At 40.8% G+C, this 20,506-nt stretch overlaps 1 protein-coding gene across 3 annotated transcripts in view; it reads right to left on the bottom strand.

The window, feature by feature from the left end:
- Window positions 1–427: 427 nt before the first annotated feature.
- The window catches only part of LOC123998822 (septin-8-A), a 40,349-nt gene continuing 20,270 nt past the window's right edge, over window positions 428–20,506 (bottom strand). Inside the window, exons 9-10 of one of the 3 annotated variants that reach the window (XM_046304016.1) lie at window positions 19,196–19,365; window positions 428–1,366 (exon numbers count right to left, since the gene is read on the bottom strand). In XM_046304016.1, coding sequence (XP_046159972.1) covers window positions 1,201–1,366; window positions 19,196–19,365 — 336 coding nt within the window. In that variant the 3' untranslated portion in view covers window positions 428–1,200. Of the gene's footprint in view, window positions 1,367–15,882; window positions 16,878–19,195; window positions 19,366–20,506 lie in introns of those variants that run through there. The other 2 variants (XM_046304017.1, XM_046304018.1) reach the window with 2 other exon arrangements.

The raw sequence follows: 20,506 nt of genomic DNA, 5'->3' as shown, positions 1-20,506 counted from the left end.
TCATGTATGCATATTTATTTTCATTTAAAAAAATGCCATGCTGTATAGATTGTTTATGACACACTGGAGTTTGACATCTTGGAAAGATCCATACTTTATACTACACACCACAAACTGGAAGTCAAATAAGCATCAAACACTAACTATTACCAGACATATTTCTTCCTCAAGTCTAGTAGTAGACGTCTCTGTAATGTTACCATGGCAGACCACAACCATTGGCCAACATCCTTTAACAGAATTCTATTGGTGTGAAGTAAAACTTTTAGGGCAGTTTCATTGTTTCACACCAGAGCCAATGTGAGAATTTCCTCAAATTATAACGTAAGATTGTTCTGAATACTGAAACATTTCAGAGATTGATGAATGTCTCACCAGTTAGTTGTGTGTAGATTATAGTTTAATCCATAAGAACTATTCCATATTGTCCTAGCTCACAATAGGTTTATTACAAAAATACAAGTATTGTAGAATTCAAAAAAGAAACATGATACCAAGAAAATCTAGTTAAATAAAAAATTAATTCTCTAATACTTTTCAAATAAACTTTCCAACAATTACATTCCCCTGAAAATGTACTTTGCATTCAGCAACCGAAAGTGGTCATAACTCCATTGTCTTTCAAACAACAATGGGTACTACAGGAATATTGTCACATACTTTCCACCATAACACAGTTGTATGATTGAGCTGTGGATTCAAAGATGAGCTCTTTCAACATTTCCACGAGATCTGTTACACGACAACCTGAAATTCTAAAGTTTTTTTCCTTTGCTCAAACAACATGGCTGACTATTTGCTAAAGAGTGGAGACATGCAAATGCATTCACAATTTTGTGACAAAGAAGAGAAGAAAAAAAAGGTTTGGTGCATTACAAATGTAGCCCCCCATGTTGGTTTTACACTAACAGTCTTAAAACAGGGAGACAGACTAGCACTGCACACAGCAAAGAGGGCATCACACCCCAGGCAAGGAAAGGGGGCAGGGGGGTTACTAAGAAGATAATGTAATGTGGGAATGGCTGTTAAAGAGAAGATGTGGAAAGTTGTCCGTGATCGATATGAATTGTGACGAATGAATGAATGAAACGGTGGATATGTATTAATGATGGTCTCCATCTTCTGTATTTTGTGATTATTGCAGTTCCATGCCCTGTTGATCTCTGGCCACCCCCACCTTTCGTCTGTGGGTGCTCATTCTCAGAAGAGGCCTTGCCTCCAGGCGGCATTGTGGACTAGGCAGGTGCAGCACTGTATGGCCTGCCACCAGCTATCACAGTTCAAGGGCTCCACACTAGCCTTGGCCATCATTACCTTGGAGTTGGAAAGGCTCACCCCAGACTGGTTCTCAGTCTTCACCGATCTGCTGAAGAAAGCACAGGTAAGACACGCCACATCTTCCAATGGCGCTATCACCACCCCTCACACTGTTCAAAACACTTGGCTGTTTGCTGTCATGCTTTTGTGTTTGCAGTGTAATTATGCAACCAAATTGGTGCTCATGTAAGTAAATATTAGGGTCAAAAGTTGACAACTACTCTTTCCAGGGTTTTTCTTTGATTGTAATATTTTCTACATTGTAGAATAATAGCAAAGACATCAAAACTATTAAATAACACATGGAATCATGTCGTAACCAAAAGTGTTTAAAAAATCAAAAAATATTTTATGAGATTCTTCAAAGTAGCCACCCTTTGCCTTTGACAGCTTTACACACTGTTTGGCATTCTCTCAACCAGCTTCACCTGGAATGCTTTTCCAAAAGTCTTGAAGGAGTTCCCACATATGATGAGGACTTGTTGGCTGTTTTTCCTTCACTATGCGATCAAACTCATCCCAAACCATCTCAATTGGGTTGAAGTCGGGTGATTGTGGAGGCCAGGTCATCTGATGCAGCACCATCACTCTCCTTGGTCAAATAGCTGTTACCCAGCCTGAAGGTGTGTTGTGTCATTGTCCTGTTGAAAAACAAATGATAGTACCACTAAGCGCAAACCAGACTGGATGGTGTATCAATGCAGAATGCTGTGGTAGCCATGCTGGTTAAGTGTGCCTTGAATTCTAAATACATCAAAGATAATGTCACCAGCAAAGCACCATCACACCTCCTCCATGTTTCACGGTGGGAACCACACATGCAGAGATCACCCGTTCACCTACTCTGCATCTCACAAAGACGGAACCAAAAATATTACATTTGGACTCATCAGACCAAAGGACAGATTTCCACGGTCTAATGTCCATTGCTCATGTTTCTTGGCCCAAGCAAGGCTCTTCTTCTAATTAGTGTCCTTCAGTGGTGGTTTCTTTGCAGCAATTCAACCATGAAGGCCTGAGTCTCCTCTGAACAGTTGATGTTGAGATGTGTCTACTTGAACTCTGTGAAGCATTTATTTGGGCTGCAATCTGAGGCTGGTAACTCTAATGAACTTATCCTCTGCAGCAGTGGTAACTCTGGGTCTTTCTTTCCTGTGGCAGTCCTCATGAGAGCCAGTTTCATCATAGCGCTTGATGGTTTTTGCAACTGCGCTTGAAGAAACGTTCAAAGTTCTTAATGTTCTGTATTGACTGACCTTCATGTCTTAAAGTAATGATGGGCTGTCGTTTCTCTTTGCTTATTTGAGCTGTTCTTGCCATAATATGGACTTTTGCCAAATAGAGCTATCTTCTGTATACCACCACCTACCTTGTCACAACACAACTGATTGACTCAAATGCATTAAGGAAAAAAATTCCACAAATTAACATTTAACAAGGCACACCTGTTAATTGAATTGCATTTCAGGTGACTACCTCATGAAGCTGGTTGGGAGAATGCCAAGAGTGTGCAAAGCTGTCAAGGCAAACGGTGGCTACTTTGAAGAATCTCAAATATATTTTGATTTGTTTAACACTTTTTTGGTTACAACATGTGTTTTTTCATAGTTTTGATGTCTTCACTATTATTCTACAATGTAGAAATTGTCAAAATAAATAAAAATAAAAATAAAAAACTGAGTAGGTGTCCAAACCTTTGACAGGTACTATAAACCTTTCTTTCAGTTCACAATAACACCTTTTTTCTCACTTTTCTTTTTTATTTGGTCTTTGTATTTGTACGTTCCTGGTTAAAAAATATTTTTCTATATTTCAATCTTATTTTTTATTACAGTTGAGTTAAAAACAATGGAACCCACACAATCGACCTCTGTCATAAGGTGTTTTTATTTTTACTAAACCTGTTTGCCATGTCTGAGGAAATCACTGTGTGTTTTTCTGCTCCAGATTCAGAGCATGGAGTTCATCCACTGCAAGGAGATGGTGGACGAATACCTCACCAGCCTGGAGTTCTCCCTACCAGCCAATGCAGTGTACATATTTGACAGCACTAAGATGACCAAGCTTCAGGATGAGGTGTCCTGGGAGCCTGCGGGCAAACCGGGTCTCGGGCAGACCAGGAGGGGAAAGGGAAGCCAGGGGGAGGGGGATACAGACAAGTTCTACGATGGTTTTAGGTGCCTATACAACGAGGGGTTGGCTCTGGAGGTCGACGGGGAACAGTGATACTAATATCCTCCATGAGGCCCACCAGAAGAATGTGTCCCCCTGCCCACCTCTCCACCCTGCTGTGAGCTAATATCCTGTTGGACTGAAACCTGTCTGCATGTGTTGGGGATTGTTTTTATTTAGTTGAGGACCAAGAATACCTTGTCAGGAACTTGGTATTGCCTCTTCCATGACCTATTCAGCACTTTGATATTTAGAGGAGCTTTTTATATACATATCATTTTATAATTATATTTTTCAAGACTCATCTTTTTGTTTTTACTTTGTTGTACTAAAACATGTTTGTTCTGTTGACCTTTCAAACAAGTTAATCACTATAGCTACTTTTACAAAAATGCTTTGATTACAAATGACAGTGCTGCAAAGACATGAAATTCTTTCATTTTAAAGCTAGTCACATCTCAATGTGTGGAACTGTTATAACGTGCCACATTGAACTGATGTGTTATAGTTATACAGTGGAGTATTGTAGTGCTTTCAACTGTGAAATACATTTTTTTTTGTGTGTGAAGTTATAACGTAAATCGTGTTCCGTCGTTGATGTTACACTGTTTTCCAAAGTGAAAAGCGTTCATTTCTTATCTCTTTGGTTGTCAGAAAAGGCAGCTATGTTACTGTTATGTTATCTCCAGAATAAAAGCTATGACAAACGTTCAATTTCATGACCACCATCTCTTCTTTGTAACTGAAACAAGAAGATCTATGAGTTTTCAATAAGCTGTCCACATGTATCCATCCCTTTCTACCCATCATAACCTTAAAAGTTTTATTATAAACACTGAAAAAAAATCATGTATTCTATGCACAAATTCTATGAAGTCTGCTGTTTCAATTGTTCATGGTAAATGGATGACAGCTCTCTGTTCTACTTCAGGTTGGTTCAAGACCACAATGTACCAGCCTTTCGTAAACGTTTTTGTTGTAAATCATGGGGTGGGGCAGAACGCACACAGCAACTTCCTCTTTCACTCTTGTTTACTTCTTAATAGCATAGGGTTATACTTTTTACTGTAAGGCTAATATGGGCTCTCCATTTTGTTCTGTTGGTCTACAACTTATATAATTAGTGTACAGATGCCAGATCTTAACTTAAATCACTCTCGTTGCAGATAACTTTTCTGATGCAACAGGAAATTCAAATGAGCCTTGTGATTGGCTAAACATGAGCAGTTCTCTTTCTCCGTTCTTAGGCAGTCAAAGTCCTTGGGATCATGGCTTGCTATCTTGGTGTTTTCACATACACTACATGGCCAACAGTATGTGGACTACTGCTTGTCAAACATTCCAAAATCCAAAAATTAATATGGCGTTGGTCCACCCTTTGCTGCTATAACAGCCTTAAACAGCCTTGACTCTTCTGGGAAGGTTTTCCACTAAATGTTGGAACATTGCTGCAGGGACTTGCTTCCATTCAGCCACAAGAGCATTAGTAAGGTCGGGCACTGATGTTGGGCAATTAGGACTGGCTCGCAGTTGGCATTCTAATTCCTCCCAAAGGTGTCTGACAGGGTTGAGGTCAGTCAACTTCTTCCACACCGATCGACAAACCATTTCTCTTTGGACCTCGCATTGTGCACGGCGGGGGCATTGTCATGCTGGAACTGGAAATGGCCTTTTCCAAACTGATGCCACAAAGTTAAAATCAAATCAAATTCTTTGGTTGCAAAATGTTTAGCAGATGTTATTGCAGGTGTAACGAAATGCTTGTGTTCAGGACTTCCCACATAAACTACCAGTCAAAAGTCTTAGAACACCTACTCATTCAAGGGTTTGTTTTTATTTTTTACTATTTTCTACATTGTAAAAAAACCAATTATAGTTCCACTAAGCCCAAATCAGATGGTATGGCGTATCGCTTTTAAATAAATCAGACAGTGTCACCAGCAAAGGACTCCCGCACCCTAACGCCTCCTCCATGTTTTACGGTGGGAAATACACATGCGGAGATCATACGTTCACCCACACGCGTCTTTTACTCTGCACCCTGATCTCTCTTTTGACAAACATATCAAGACTGTTTCAAGGACAGCTTTTTCCCATTTACGTAACATTGCAAAAATCAGAAATGTTCTGTCCAAAAATGATGCAGAAAGGTTGGTCCATGCTTTTGTTGCTTCTAGGTTAGACTACTGCAATGCTCTACTTTCCAGCTACCCGGATAAAGCACTGAACTTCAGTTAGTGCTAAATACGGCTGCTAGAATCCTGACTAGAACCAAAAAATGTGATCATATTACTCCAGTGCTAGCCTCCCTACACTGGCTTCCTGTTAAGGCAAGGGATGATTTCAAGGTCATACTGCTAACCTACAAAGCATTACATGGGCTTGCTCCGACCTATCTTTCCGAGTTGGTCCCATCTTTTTCTCCTGGCCCCATCTGTCTCAGCCTCCAGTATTTATGCTGCAGTAGGTTATGTGTTGGGGGGCTAGGGTCAGTCTGTTATATCTGGAGTATTTATCCTGTCTTATCCGGTGTCCTGTGTGAATTTAAGTATGCTCTCTCTAATTCTCTATTTCTCTCTTTCTTTCTCCCTCTCTCTCTCGGAGGACCTGAGCCCTAGGACCATGCCTCAGGACTACCTGGCATGATGACTCCTTGTTGTCCCAGTCCACCTGGCTGCTGCTCCAGTTTCAATTGTTCTGCCGGCGGCTATGGAACCCTGACCTGTTCACTGTGATTACTATTATTTGACCATGCTGGTCATTTATGAACATTTGAACATCTTGGCCATGTTCTGTTATAATCTTCACCCGGCACAGCCAGAAGAAGACTGGCCACCACACATAGCCTGGTTCCTCTCTAGGTTTGTTCCTATGTTTTGGCCTTTCTATGGAGTTTATCCTAGCCACCGTGCTTCTACACCTGCATTGCTTGCTGTTTGGGGTTTTAGGCTGGGTTTCTGTACAGCACTTTGATATATCAGCTGATGTAAGAAGGGCTATAAGTAAATTTGATTTGATTTTGACATAGACACAGCGGTTCGAACCAAAAATCTCAAATTTGGACTCCAGACCAAAGGAAAAATGTCCACTGGACTAATGTCCATTGCTCATGTTTCTTGGCCCAAGCAAGTCTCTTTTTCTTATTGGTGTCCTTTAGTAGTAGTTCCTTTGCAGCAATTCGATAATGAAGGCCTGATTCACACAGTCTCCTCTGAACAGTTGATGTTGAGATGTGTCTGTTACTCAAAATTGAGCTCAGGTGCATCCGGTTTCCATTGATCATCCTTGAGATGTTTCTACAACTTGATTGGAGTCCACCTGTGCTCAATTCAATTGATTATACATTATTTGGAAAGGCACACACCTGTCTATGTAAGGTCCCACAGTTGACAGTGCATGTCAGAGCAAAAACTAAGCCATGAGGTCGAAAACATTGTCCATAGAGCTCAGAGGCAGGAATTTGTCGAGGCACAGATCTGGGGAAGGGTACCAAAAAAATGCCTGCAGCATTGAAGGTCCCCAAGAACACAGTGGCCTCCATCGTTCTTAAATAGAAGAAGTTTGGAACCACCAAGACTTTTCCTAGAGCTGACTGCCCAGCCAAACTGAGCAATCGGGGGAGATCGGCCTTGGTCAGAAGGACAACCATCTCCACCAAATCAGGCCTTTATGGGAGAGTGGCCAGACAGAAGTCACTCCTCAGTAAAAGGCATATGACAGCCCACTTGGAGTTTGCCAGAAGGCACCTAAAACACTCAGATCATGATGAAACCAAGATTATACTATTTGGTCTGAATGCCAAGCGTCACGTCTGGAGGAAACCAGGCACCGTTCATTACCTGGCCAATACCATCCCTAAGGTAAAGCATGGTGGTGGCAGCATCACCGGCAGGGACTGTGAGAATCGTCAGGATCAAGGCAAAGATGAACGGAGCAAAGTACAGAGAGATCCTTGATGAAAACCTGCTCCAGCACGCTCAGGACCTCAGCCTGGGGCGAAGGGTCACCTTCCAACAGGACAACAACCCTAAGCACACAGCCAAGACAACACAGGATTGGCTTCGGGACAAGTCTCTGAATGTACTTGAATGACCCAGCCAGAGCCCAGACTTGAACCGGATCAAACATCTCTGGAGAGACATGAAAATAGCTGGGCAGAGACGCTCCCGGTCCAAACTGACAGAGCTTGAGAGGATCTGCAGAGAAGAATGGGAAAATCTCCCCAAATACAGGTGTGCCAGGCTTATAGTCATACCCAAGAAGAATCGCTGCCAAAGGTACTTCAACAAAGTACTGAGTAAAGGGTCTGAATTATGTACAGTTGAAGTCGGAAGTTTTGGTGTCATTAAAAATTGTTTTTCAACCATTCCACAAATGTATTGTTAACAAACTATAGTTTTGGCAAGTCGGTTAGGACATCTATATTGTGCATGACACAAGTAATTTTCCAACAATTGTTTACAGACAGATTGTTTCACTTATAACTCACTGTATCACAATTCCAGTGGGTCAGAAGTTTGGATAACAACTTGGGAAATTCCATAAAATTATGTCATGGCTTTAGAAGCTTCTGATTGGATCAACTGGTGGTGTACCTGAGGATATATTTCAAGGCCTACCTTCAAACTCAGTGCCTCTTTGCTTGACATCATGGGAAAATCAAAATAAATCATCCAAGATCTCAGAAAAAAACATTGTAGAACACAAGTCTGACTCTTCCTTGGAGGCAATTTCCAAATGCCTGAAGGTACCACGTTTATCTGTAAAAACAATAGTACGCAAGTATGAACATCATGGGACCACGCAGCCGTCATACCGCTCAGGAAGGAGACGCATTCTGTCTCCTAGAGATGAACATACTTTGGTGTGAAAAGTGCAAATCAATCCCAGAACACTAGCTAAGGACCTTGTGAAGATGCTGGAGGAAATGGGTATGAAAGTATCTATATTCACATATCCTATATCGCCACTGCTTCAAAACCGCCATAAAAAAGCCAGACTACGGTTTGCAACTGCACATGGGGACAAAGATCTTACTTTTTAGATAAATGTCCTCTGGTTTGATGAAACAAAAATAGGTTGCTTTGGTGCAGGAGGAACTGGTGAACTTCACAAAATAGATGGCATCATGAGGGAGGAAAATTATATGGATATACTGAAGCAACATCTCAAGAAATCAGTCAGGAAGATAAAGCATGTTCGCTAATGGACAATGACCCCAAGCATACTTCCAGTTGTGACAAAATGGCTTAACTTCTTTGGGATAGGGGGCAGCATTTTCACTCTTGGATGAATAGCGTGCCCAGAGTGAACTGCCTCCTACTCAGTCCCAGATGCTAATATATGCATATTATTATTTGTATTGGATGAAAACACTCTGAAGTTTCTAAAACTGTTTGAATGATGTCTGTGAGTATAACAGAAGTCATATGGCAGGCAAAAACCTAAGAAAAAATCCAAACAGGAAGTGGGAAATCTGAGGTTTGTAGTTTTTGAACTCAGACCCTATTGAATTCACAGTGGGATATGGGTTATTTTTGCACTTCCTAGGGCTTCCACTAGATGTCAATCGTCTTTAGAACGTTGTTTCAGGCTTCTTGTGTGAAGGGGGGCCGGATGGGAGCTGTTTGCCTAAGGGGTCTGCCAGCAGCCTCGTTCTCAGTCGCGCGCATTTCACATGAGAGGTATCTCTTGTTCCATTGCTTTTCTACAGACAATGGAATTTTCCGGGTTGGAACATTATTGAACATTTATGATAAAAACATCATAAAGATTGATTCTATACTTAGTTCGACAAGTTTCTTCGACCTGTAATATAACTTTTTGAATTTTTCGTCCGACTGGACCTGAACGCGCTTTTGGATTTGTTTACCAAACGCCCTAACAAAAGAAGCTATTTGGACATAAATGGACATAAATGGTCATTATCGAACAAAACAATCATTTATCATTTATTGTACTAAGATTATTGGGAGTGCATTCGGTTGAAGATCATCAAAGGTAAGTGAATATTTATAAAGCTATTTATGACTAATGTTGACTGCGCAACATGGCGGATATTTATTTTGGCTGGTTTGGGCTCTGAGCGCCGTTCTCAGATTATGCTATTTCCGTAAAGTTTTTTTTTCTAACTGACACAGCGGTTGCATTAAGGAGATCTAAAGTTCCATGCATAACACTTGAATTTTCATCAACATTTATAACGAGTATTTCTGTGAATTCATGTGGCTCTCTGCAATATCACTGCATGTTTTGGAACTTCTGAACATAACACTGTAATGTTATGTAACCAATGTAAAATAAGATTTTTGGATATAAATATTAACTTTACTGAACAAAACATACATGTATTGTGTAACATGAAGTCCTATGAGTGTCATCTGATGAAGATCATCAAAGGTTAGTGATTCATTTTATCTCTATTTGTGCTTTTTGTGACTCCTCTCTTTGGCTGGAAAAATTGCTGGGTTTTTTTGTGAGTTGGTGGTGACCTAACAATCGTTTGTGGAGTTTTCGCTGTAAAGCATTTTTGAAATCAGACACTGTGGCTGGATTGACGAGAATTTTATATGTAAAATGGTGCCTAATACTTGTATGTTTGAGAAATTTGATTTATGAGATTTCAGTTGATTTGTCCCAGTAGGTTAAGAAAAACAAAGTCAAGGTATTGGAGTGGCCATCACAAAGCCCTGACCTCAATCCTATAGAAAATTTGTGGGGAGAACTGAAAAAGTGTGTGCAAGCAAGGAGGCCTACAAACCTGACTCTGTTACACCAGCTCTGTCAGGAGGAATGGGCCAACATTTACCCAACTTATTGTGGGAAGCTTGTGGAACGTTTGACCCAAGTTAAACCATTTTAAAGGCAATGCTACCAAATACTATTTGAGTGTATGTACTGGGAATGTGATGAAAGAAATAAAAGCTGAAAGAAATAATTCTCTCTACTATTATTCTGACATTTCATATTTTAAAATAAAGTGGTGATCCTAACTGACCTAAAAACAGGACATTTTTACTAGGATTAAATGTCAGGAATTGTGGAAAAACTGCATTTCAATGTATTTGGCTAAGGTGTATGTAAACTTCCAACTTCAACTGTAAATGTGATAGTATTATTTTTAATGCATTTGCAAAAATGTCTAAAACCTGTTTTTGTTTTGTCATTATGGGGTATTGTGTGTAGATTGATGAGTGGGGGAAAACATTTTTTTTAATCCATTTTAGAATAAGGTTGTAACATAACAACATGTGGAAATAGTGAAGGGGTCTGAATACACTGTACATATGAAATGGGTCAAACAGAACGGAAAATGCCGCACACTGCTGCTCATGCTCCCAGGTGATATTTATTAACAACGTTTCAACCCTTAGGACCTTCATCAGGCATCCATATCTCAGGTGTTTGTGGAAGGTCCTATATATAGGGGCAGTACTCAGTGACATCGCATTAATTTCTGTTTTCCATGAGTTTGCCTGCAACTCCAGCACTCCCCCGGGACTGCCACGCAGAACAGAAGAAAATATCAGCGCATGGCAAGAAGCTCGAGATTTGCCCATGGAGATAACAGGGAAAATTCTAGAAAGTTGAGTGAAGTTAACGCTATCAATATTTCCCGTTACTGTGCCAATTGTGATCGAATCAACGCGATATTAGCCACTTTTAATGCAACATACCGAAACAAAACGAACTATGCAAGAGATTTTGTTGTAGGAAGAACGCATCGGGGTAGGATTCTATTGCGCACGACTCAGCCCGTACTCTAAACAGACCAGTGCGGTATTTTGAGACAGGCTTGAATAAGCTAAGTAGTCAACAGGCAGAGGGTAGAATAATGTATTGTTCTCTGTAATAATGGTAAGGGAATAACAATGCATTTTATTTTGTTAATTGGTTTCTTGCATCAAACATTTGTTACCTTAAGCATATTGTTTTTCAATAGTCTCATGGAATGTAGGCCTACATTGAACACCACACATTGGCTGTTACTGTTACTGACTGGACGATAGAACAGCCATTTCCATGTTAAAATGTTATGGGGATGCATTTTCTCCATTGTTTTTGATGGTAGGCGACTCTGGTAGGCCTACATTATGATCAAATAGCCACAGTGGCATAAAAAAAACAAAGCGGGTAAAGCCTTAGTGTTGTCCAAGCAGGAAGTTGCACATCATTTTCACAACATTCAAGTTTGCGCTTGTCCAACAAATGTGTCTTCCACATTTAACATTTAACCCTCTGAATCAGAGCGGTGCGGGGGGCTGCCATAATCGACATCCACATCTTCAGGCCCGGGGAACAGTGGGTTAACTGCCTTGCTCGGGGGCAGAACGACAGATTACCTTGTCAGCTCGGGGATTTAATCCAGTAACCTTCCGGTTACTGGCCCAAAGTTCTAACCACTAGGCTATCTGCCGCCTGGGTGGAGGCCGGCTAATGATGGCTATTTAATAGTCTGATGGTAGCGGCCTCCCAAGTCGTCTAAGGCACTGCATTGCAGTGTTAGCTGTGCCACTAGAGATTCTGGGTTCGGGTCCATGCTCTGTTGCAGCCAGCCGTGACCGGGAGACCCTTGGGGCGGCGCACAATTGGCCCAGCGTCGTCCGGGTTAGGGGAGGGTTTGGCCGGCAGGGATGTCCTTGTCCCATCGCACACTAGTGACTCCTGTGGCAGGCCAGGCGCAGTGCATGCTGACACGGTTGTCAGGTGCACTGTGTTTCCTCCAACACATTGGTGCTGTCTTCCAGGTTAATTGGGCATTGTGTCAAGAAACGGTGCAGGGTGGTTGGGTTGTGTTTCGGGGGACGCACGGCTCTCGACCTTCGCCTCTCCTGAGTCCGTATGGGAGTTGCAGCGATGCGACAAGATTATAACTACCACAAAATTGGAGAGAAAACGAGGTAAAAAAAAAGAGGAAAAAATTGTCTGGTCTTGAGGTAGCTGTTTTTCCGTCTCTCTATCCAAGCTTTGATGCACCGGTACTGACCTTGCCTTCTGGATGATAACTGGGTGAATAGGCCATGGCTGAGGTCCTTGATGATCTTGTTGGCACAGGATCGCCTAGAATGTCATTGTATGCTTTAGTGTTGAGATTTCCCTTCGCTGGATCTAAGGGGCCCGCACCATGGTGATCTTAGTGTGGCTGCTCAGCCATGGAAACCAATTTCATGGGTTCTTGTACTGACATTGCTTCCAGAGGCAGTTTGGAACTCAGTGAGTGTTGAAACCGAGGAGAGACAGGTTTTACACACCTCAACACTCGGCGGTCCTGTCCTGTGAGCTTGTGTGGCCTAGCACTTTGTGGCTGAGCCGTTGTTGCTCCTAGACGTTTCCACTTGAAAGACTTTGGTTGCAAGCAGGACTAAGGCAGAGAGGAAGAGGCGAAGTGAGAGTGCTCACTCTCGCCAAAATAAGCCCAATGTGTTTCATATGCGGCTGCTCGCCCACGTTTTATAGTATTTGCAAAGGTGGGTAGAGTACTGAAATCTTAAGTAAAAGTACTGTCACTCAATTGTAATTTGCTCAAGTAAAATTTGACTCCTTAAACTACTCAAGTAACAGTAAAAAGTATCCGGCCAGAAATCGACTTAACTAGGGGGCGGCAGGGTAGCCTTGTGTAGAGCGTTGGACTAGTAACCAAAAGGTTGCAAGTTCATATCCCCGAGCTGAGAAGGTAAAACTCTGTTTTGAGCCTGAACAAGGCAGTTAACCCACTGTTCCTAGGCCGTCACTGAAAATAAGACTTTGTTCTTAACTGACTTGCCTAGTTAAATAAATGTAAATAAAAATAAACTGTGACAGCAGACCAAAATAACAACTTAGTGCAATTTATTTGACATTAATCTATCATTAAAGCCTGACAGCACCATCTTGCAGATGTCCCCCAGCACAGGTACTCTCCCATGAAGACTGACATTAAACAAAGTCTGTAGGCTGTAAGTTACAATTTCAATTATGATAATTCGGTATCGACTTAATCTATCAATGTGCACAATTTCATAATGGTACTGAAATACATGTCACAATATCATGAGGTATGCGATGGTAAAATCATACTAAAAAGATTTACACCAAGTGTAATGTAAAATGTTTCACTCAGAATGAACAGGTAAGTGTTACAACAGTCAATACTGAATTTTCACCATTTGTTACCAGTATGCAAATTAGACATTTTCACCATGGAATGAAATTGATGTCAAGTGTTTTCTATTTTGCCTTTTCCTAACCTGCTATGAAATGTATCCTCATCTTCCAAACATCTCCTTTCCACTGAGGGGTATTTTATTTCTTTGAGAGAGCAAGAGTGAGAAATGTGTGGGAGGATGCTGAGCTTAACTGACCCATTGATCCAGCTAACATTAGCTACCTACATGGTCGACACGGCTAGATAGCTTAGACAGTTTACTTAGTGGCAACCTAATATGATAGCTACTTCCACACACATCTGATTAAACTATTCAAGCTTTGTGCCAATGACAAGGTCGCTAGTTGACCAACTAACAGATCATATGACTAAAAACAGGAGATTCAACTTTTTGTCAGATTCTGGGTTTGCCAAAGTTAGCTAAGTAGCCATTTGATTTGTACTTCTCCTCAAAACACAATTAACAGTAGGCTGGGCAGCAGCGTAGCCTAATGATTAGAGCATTGAACTAGTAACTGGAAGGTTGCGAGTTCAAACCCCTGAGCTGACAAGGTACAAATCTGTCGTTCTGCCCCTGAACAGGCAGTTAACCCACTGTTCCCAGGCCGTCATTGAAAATAAGAATGTGTTCTTAACTGACTTGCCTGGTTAAATAAAGGTAAAAAATATATATATCTTAGAAATAGTTATCTTACTCCAGAAATATAATATTAAAAGGCCGAAGGTAAAGTGCAACTTACCTCTGATCACGTCTGGCTAAGAACCCAATAACAAAAATATGAAGACACCTGCTTCACTTCAATAGTCATACAGATTTAAAGGGGAACCAATAGCATCAATTCATGGAAATATTTTTTTAATCATGTTTGGTTGGGAGGTTTGTGTCTGTCAGCAATAATATAATAAATCTACACTGACAAAACATGTAAAGCGCTGGTCCCATGTTTCATGAACTGAAATAAAATTTTCCATACACACAAAATGCTTATTTCTCTCAGATTTTGTGCACAAATTGGATTACATCTGTGTTAGTGAGCGTTTTCTCCTTTGCCAAGATAATCCATCCACCTGACAGGTGTGCCGCATCAAAAAGCTGATTAAACAGCATGATCAATACACAGGTGCGCCTTGCTGAGGACAATAAAAAGGCCACTAAAATGTCCAGTTGTGTCACACAACACAATGCCATAGACGTCTCAAGTTGAGGGCGCGTGCAATTGGCATGCTGACTGCAGGAATGTCAGGCAGAGCGGTTGCCAGATAATTTAATTATAATCTACCATAAAGCCCCTCCAACCTTGTTTGAGAGAATTTTGCAGTACGTCCAACTGGCCTCAAAACCACAGACCACGAGTAACCACGCCAGCTCAGGACCTCCACCGGAAAAACTCATTTTTATTGGTGGGCTTGGCTCCCCAGTCGGTGCACCCCTGCCCAGTCATGTGAACTCCATAGATTATTAGAGCCTAATGAATTTATTTCAATTGACTTATTTCCTTATGAACTAAGGCAGAAACATAAGACATTGTTGAATGTTGCATTTTATATATTTTTTCAGTATATGTAACGAAAAGGATTTGATCAATTGAAACTTAGTAAAAAGTTAGTTACTTCCCCCAGAAATATCAGAGTAACTAGAAAAGTACTAGTTCCTCCAAAAATATTAAGGGAATTTGTGGACCAGATTCAAACTCATGCCTACTCAGGCACGTGTGCCATTGTCAGTGGCTGTACCCACTGGTTCATGGAAGGAACTGAAATAACCGTTCATTTATTTTGCCTATTGGTTGCCTTGAACATAGAATAAAACAATTGATCTAAAGAAACAGATTTTCCTTTAACGAAGAATACATTATCCCCCACAAATATTGTCCATTTATTATAATCCACATAAGAATTCACACGCGACGCTCTGTAGCTTGCACGTAGCATACATAGGCTACTTGTACTGACACCCAGTGAATCTGCAGTCTAAATGATCGTATAGACTACAAACACAGCTACCAGCTGACTCCTAGCGTCAATTCTAAATACACATTCAAAATCCTTATGGTGCAAGATTATTTTCCTCCTATGACGAAATGGGTCATATTAAGATCCGACGTCTGTACATTATAAACTGTTTAAACGTAATTAGAGCAGTAAAGATACATGTTTTGTCATACCCATGGTATATGGTCTGATATTCCACAGCTTTCAGAGCTCGAACCCCCAAGTTTATCAAATCAAAATCATGAGATAGGGAGACATCCAATGCGATGGTTGCATTTATTTTCAATGAAAACGAGTACTTATAGTCTTTCGACGTAAACATTTCTATTGTTAGTCCAGGCCTCTATTAGTTTCTGCATTGTATATGGGCCGTGTAAACTGACACCACTCACATACTCATGTCAATGGCTTTACGGTACATCACAATCAGACAACATACAGGATAGTGTGCTTTATCATATCCATTTTGCATATCTGCATTTTAATAAAGCCAAGTAAGTTCTGAAAATATTCACATACAGGTTTCTGGATTAACATAAAACAGCACCAGAATTGATTGCATATTTTTTAATATTTAGTACTAGTATACTTGATGGTACCTACATATACCGGTTTGCAAAAATATAAATATACAGGTACTGTACTTAGTTACGTTATTGCTATGCAGGATTAAGGTCTGGCCTAGTTTGGCTCAGAATTCAGACCCCACTCTATGAGGTGTACGGCCATTGTCTTATGTCAGATAGCGTAATGAAATGTCTACACTTGTCGGTTGAATGTCACGTAGGAGTGACGCCACCTGATGTAAGACAATGGTGTTTGGCTGGTGAGGAGTCGAGTCCACCTACATTACCAGTAAATGCTTATCTATTAACATTACATTAACTGACAATATCAGAGAACAAGGTAACAACACAACTTAGTACCAAAAAACAGTGAAGTTCAAAGTCCATGATTTGTTGTTGTGCCTTCTGTTATAAATCAGTGATGGTGAGCAAAACACATCAGTAAGTCTCAAACTACAAAAAGAACCAGGTGTATAAAAAACATGTTCCAAATTATAACATTAATGATCCTAGAGAAGGGAATGGCCACTGTCAGCAAGTTAGCTCTCTCGGTCTCCTGTCCCATCAGGGTCTTTGGTCCATGTGCACAATGTCATGAAGGAATGTCAAAAAAACAAACGTTGACGTCACTATGATGATGGAAGACAAATCCATGGTCGGCTTGGCATACTGGGCTCATACATTAACTGAAAGAAAATGACAAAGAAAATGACCACAAATGACAAAATAAAAGTGAATGGTAACACACTGGAGTGAAATAATGCAAATCATATACATTCCACATTCACATTCTTTCAGAAAAATGTATGACTTCATGAAGATGAAGTATAATGAAGGTGAAAGAGAAGACAGAAAAAAAGAAAGGTCAGAAAATGTGTGGATTGTGCCTCAGAATCAATATAATGTCAGTACAGAATAATTAATGAAGGAGTGATAATTCAGAGCTGTCAGGAGAGGGAGCCCTTCAACTCCATTTTGAAGACCACTCATGAAAAATGCCAGTGTAAATGTAAAGTGCTAACAAAACTGTTAAGAAGAGATCGAAATTTACACAATAGTTACCGGGAGGAAAATGGGGGAGCGTCATGCCTCTTCAATTTCAGTCGGGGGGGGGGGGGGGGGGGGGGGTTAATATGTTTTTTTTTATTTAGTCTAGGGGAGGGTCGTGTAATTTGTACATTGATGAAATGCCTCATGCTCAGGGTTTGAGAATTAATTGCTTATTATAGTATCTCATGTGTGCGCAATGCTGCCCCTTATCCCCGATTCTCTGCTGGGTGCGCAATATCTAGCACGCCTAGTGTGGTCTCAATCAAATGATCCATGGCCTAGGCTATACAACAAGCATACTGGGAGAAGCACAGGGCAAAGTTATATTTTTAAGAAAATGTACTTTGAGTTTTTGCACTGCTGGGATGGTGTGTGTGTGATATATATAAAAAAATATATAAAAAATAAACACTAGGCTACACTGCATTACACATTGCGATGGATAGGCGTTCCCATTCATGGTTTGACTGACATTCAGAGGGAGCGCTACAACTTTCTATAGCCGAGAATCCGTGGTGTAGTGTTGTTTTTCTTTTAGGTGAGAGCAAAATAAATAATTCAGTGACAATCATTTCTCAGATCAAAGTTTGTACCTACAGATTGAATACTTAAATGATAATCCCGAGAAGCCGGTGTTTGGAGGATATATTAACACTGGTGTTGAGGGCCGGTGTTATCATATTATCCATTAGATGGAGACTGTAGAAGCAATAAAAAAAAAAGTTGTGTGACTGCCTCACAGAGCCTGTTACTCTATTTGGATACATCCATAACAATCAGCTAATGATGTGCAATTTCACCTGGCATAGAAAATGTTGCATAAAATAATAAGTGATGAGTAGGTCTATCAGATGTAGGCAACATCTTGATGAGGGCTATTTTGAGCGCCCTTTGAACCGTGGTGCTGAATGGATAGCAGTAGTCACATATCATTCTAAATTCCACTGCGCAAGGGGGTCCGTGGAGTTTTATGGACATCAAGGCAGACACACAAAAAAATGTGGATCCTAGATCTTGTGATAAGGTTTGTGCGATGGATCAGTTTGTCTGCATATGCAGTAGTGGTGGTACTCCGATAGTAGGGCGAGTTCAAGTCTGGTCATACAAGACTGTTGACGACAGCCGTTTTAGAAACCCCTGGTAGAGATGTCTGTGGCTGTTCCTGTTATGTTGGACCTGGCACGCTTAAAGTGTTCATGCCTCCGACCGACAGGCATCAGCACAATAGCAAAAAATAATAATAATAATAATAATTACAGCGGATACGGCCTCAGTGTTCATAGTAAACGTGCGATGGAAGTTGCACTGAATTTTACAACATTCATGTTTGCACTCAGCAGACCTGAAATTTGCGCAGTGCCACTTTTTTTGAGGGAACAGTTTTTTCAAGTGTTCAGGGAGAGTTGAGTAAAAATATATTTTACTACCATTTAAACTTCAGAGAGTTACCATTTTCTCCAGGTATCCCTCATAAATAACGTACAATCCCTAATGTAGTGAAAACCCAAGCACTACCTCAGGAACTATGAAATCTGTCAGACTAACCACAAAATGGATGAACGGTTTCACTAATAACTGCCAATGCACATATTATCCACTAGATGGAGACTTTACAAGCTAAAAAAAAGTGTCTTGACTGCCTCACAGAGAACCTGTCTCTCTCCAACTAGGAACTGCTAAGGTCAGGTATTTTCCATAAGTCTGTCTGCTCATATTCATATAACTATTTCAGTGTACAATAAATACATCACCCTGGTATGGAATTTGGGGGGACGGAGGGGAAGGCCCCTCATGATCACGGTATATACTCTTAAGTCAATCCACTGCTATCTGTGATCTCAATTCAATCCTTTGGGGAGAAAGGGAGGACAAAGGGACTTTGAAGCTAAACCATAGGGTAAGAGAAGGGAGGAATAAAGGGAGAGCGAGTGGAAGAGGACAGGAACTTGCTTACTTTTTCTTGTCCTTGTCCTTCTTGAGTGGCTGGGCTAAGGACAACGTCTCAGCTGCCACCTTCCTGCGGTTGAAGGCGTTCATTTCCTCTTCCAGTTCCCGCCTCTTCTCCTCCACCTTCCTCTTCTCCTCCTGGTGCATATGCTTCAGCTGCTCAAATTTGCTGTGCAACTGATTGGGGCAGATAGATAAGATGTCAGGCCAAGAGATAAAACTTGATTATCTACAAACCAAATATATATCAAAAAGGTCAGCACAGGTATAAATATGCAGTTACATTTGACAGTATGTAGGTGTCAATGTCAACATTCAGTACCAGTCAAAAGTTTGGACACACCTACTCATTCAAGTGTTTTTCTTTATTTTTCACTATTTTCTAAATTGTATAATAATAGGAAGACACCACAACTTTGAAATAACACATATGGAATCATGTATAAATGTACAAAATATATTTCACACTTGAGATTCGTCAAAATCTGTCAAGGCAAAGGGTGGCCTTTGCCTTGACAGATTTGCATACTCTTGGTATTCTCTCACCCAGCTTTTAATTTTACCTTTATTTAACCAGGCAAGTCAGTTAGGAACATATTCTTATTTTCAATGACGGCCTGGGAACAGTGGGTTAACTGCCTGTTCAGGGGCAGAACGACAGATTTGTACCTTGTCAGCTCGGGGGTTTGAACTCGCAACCTTCCGGTTACTAGTCCAACGCTCTAACCACTAGGCTATGCTGCAGCTTCATGAGGTAGTCACCTAGAATGCATTTCAATTAACAGGTGTGCCTCATTAAAAATTAATTTGTGGAATTTCTTTCCTTCTTAATGAGTTTGAGCCAATCAGTTGTGTTGTGACAAGGTGGGGGGGTATAGAGAAGATAGCCCTATTTGGTAAAAGACCAAGTCCATATTATGGCAAGAACAGCTAAAATAAGCAAAGAAAAATGAGTCCATAACTTTAAGACATGAAGGTCTGTCAATGCGGAAAATGACAATAACTTAAAGTTTCTTCAAGTGCGGTTGCTAAAAAACATCAAGCGCTATGATAAAACTGGCTCTCATGAGGACCGCCACAGGAAAAGAAGACCCAGAGTTACCTCTGCTGCAGAGGATAAGTTCATTCGAGTTACCGGCCTCAGAAATTGCAGCCCAAATAAATGCTTCAAAGAGTTCAAGTAACAGCCATCAACATCAACTGTTCAGAGGAGACTGCATGAAACAGGCCTTCATTGTCTAATTGCTGCAAAGAAACCACTACTGAAAGACACCAATAAAATGAGACATGCTTGGGCCATGAAACACGAGCAATGGAC

The sequence above is a fragment of the Oncorhynchus gorbuscha genome, linkage group LG16, assembly GCF_021184085.1.
Source record: "Oncorhynchus gorbuscha isolate QuinsamMale2020 ecotype Even-year linkage group LG16, OgorEven_v1.0, whole genome shotgun sequence".
Classification (NCBI taxonomy): Eukaryota; Metazoa; Chordata; class Actinopteri; order Salmoniformes; family Salmonidae; genus Oncorhynchus; species Oncorhynchus gorbuscha.
This window is presented reverse-complemented; position numbering and strand designations above follow the sequence as displayed.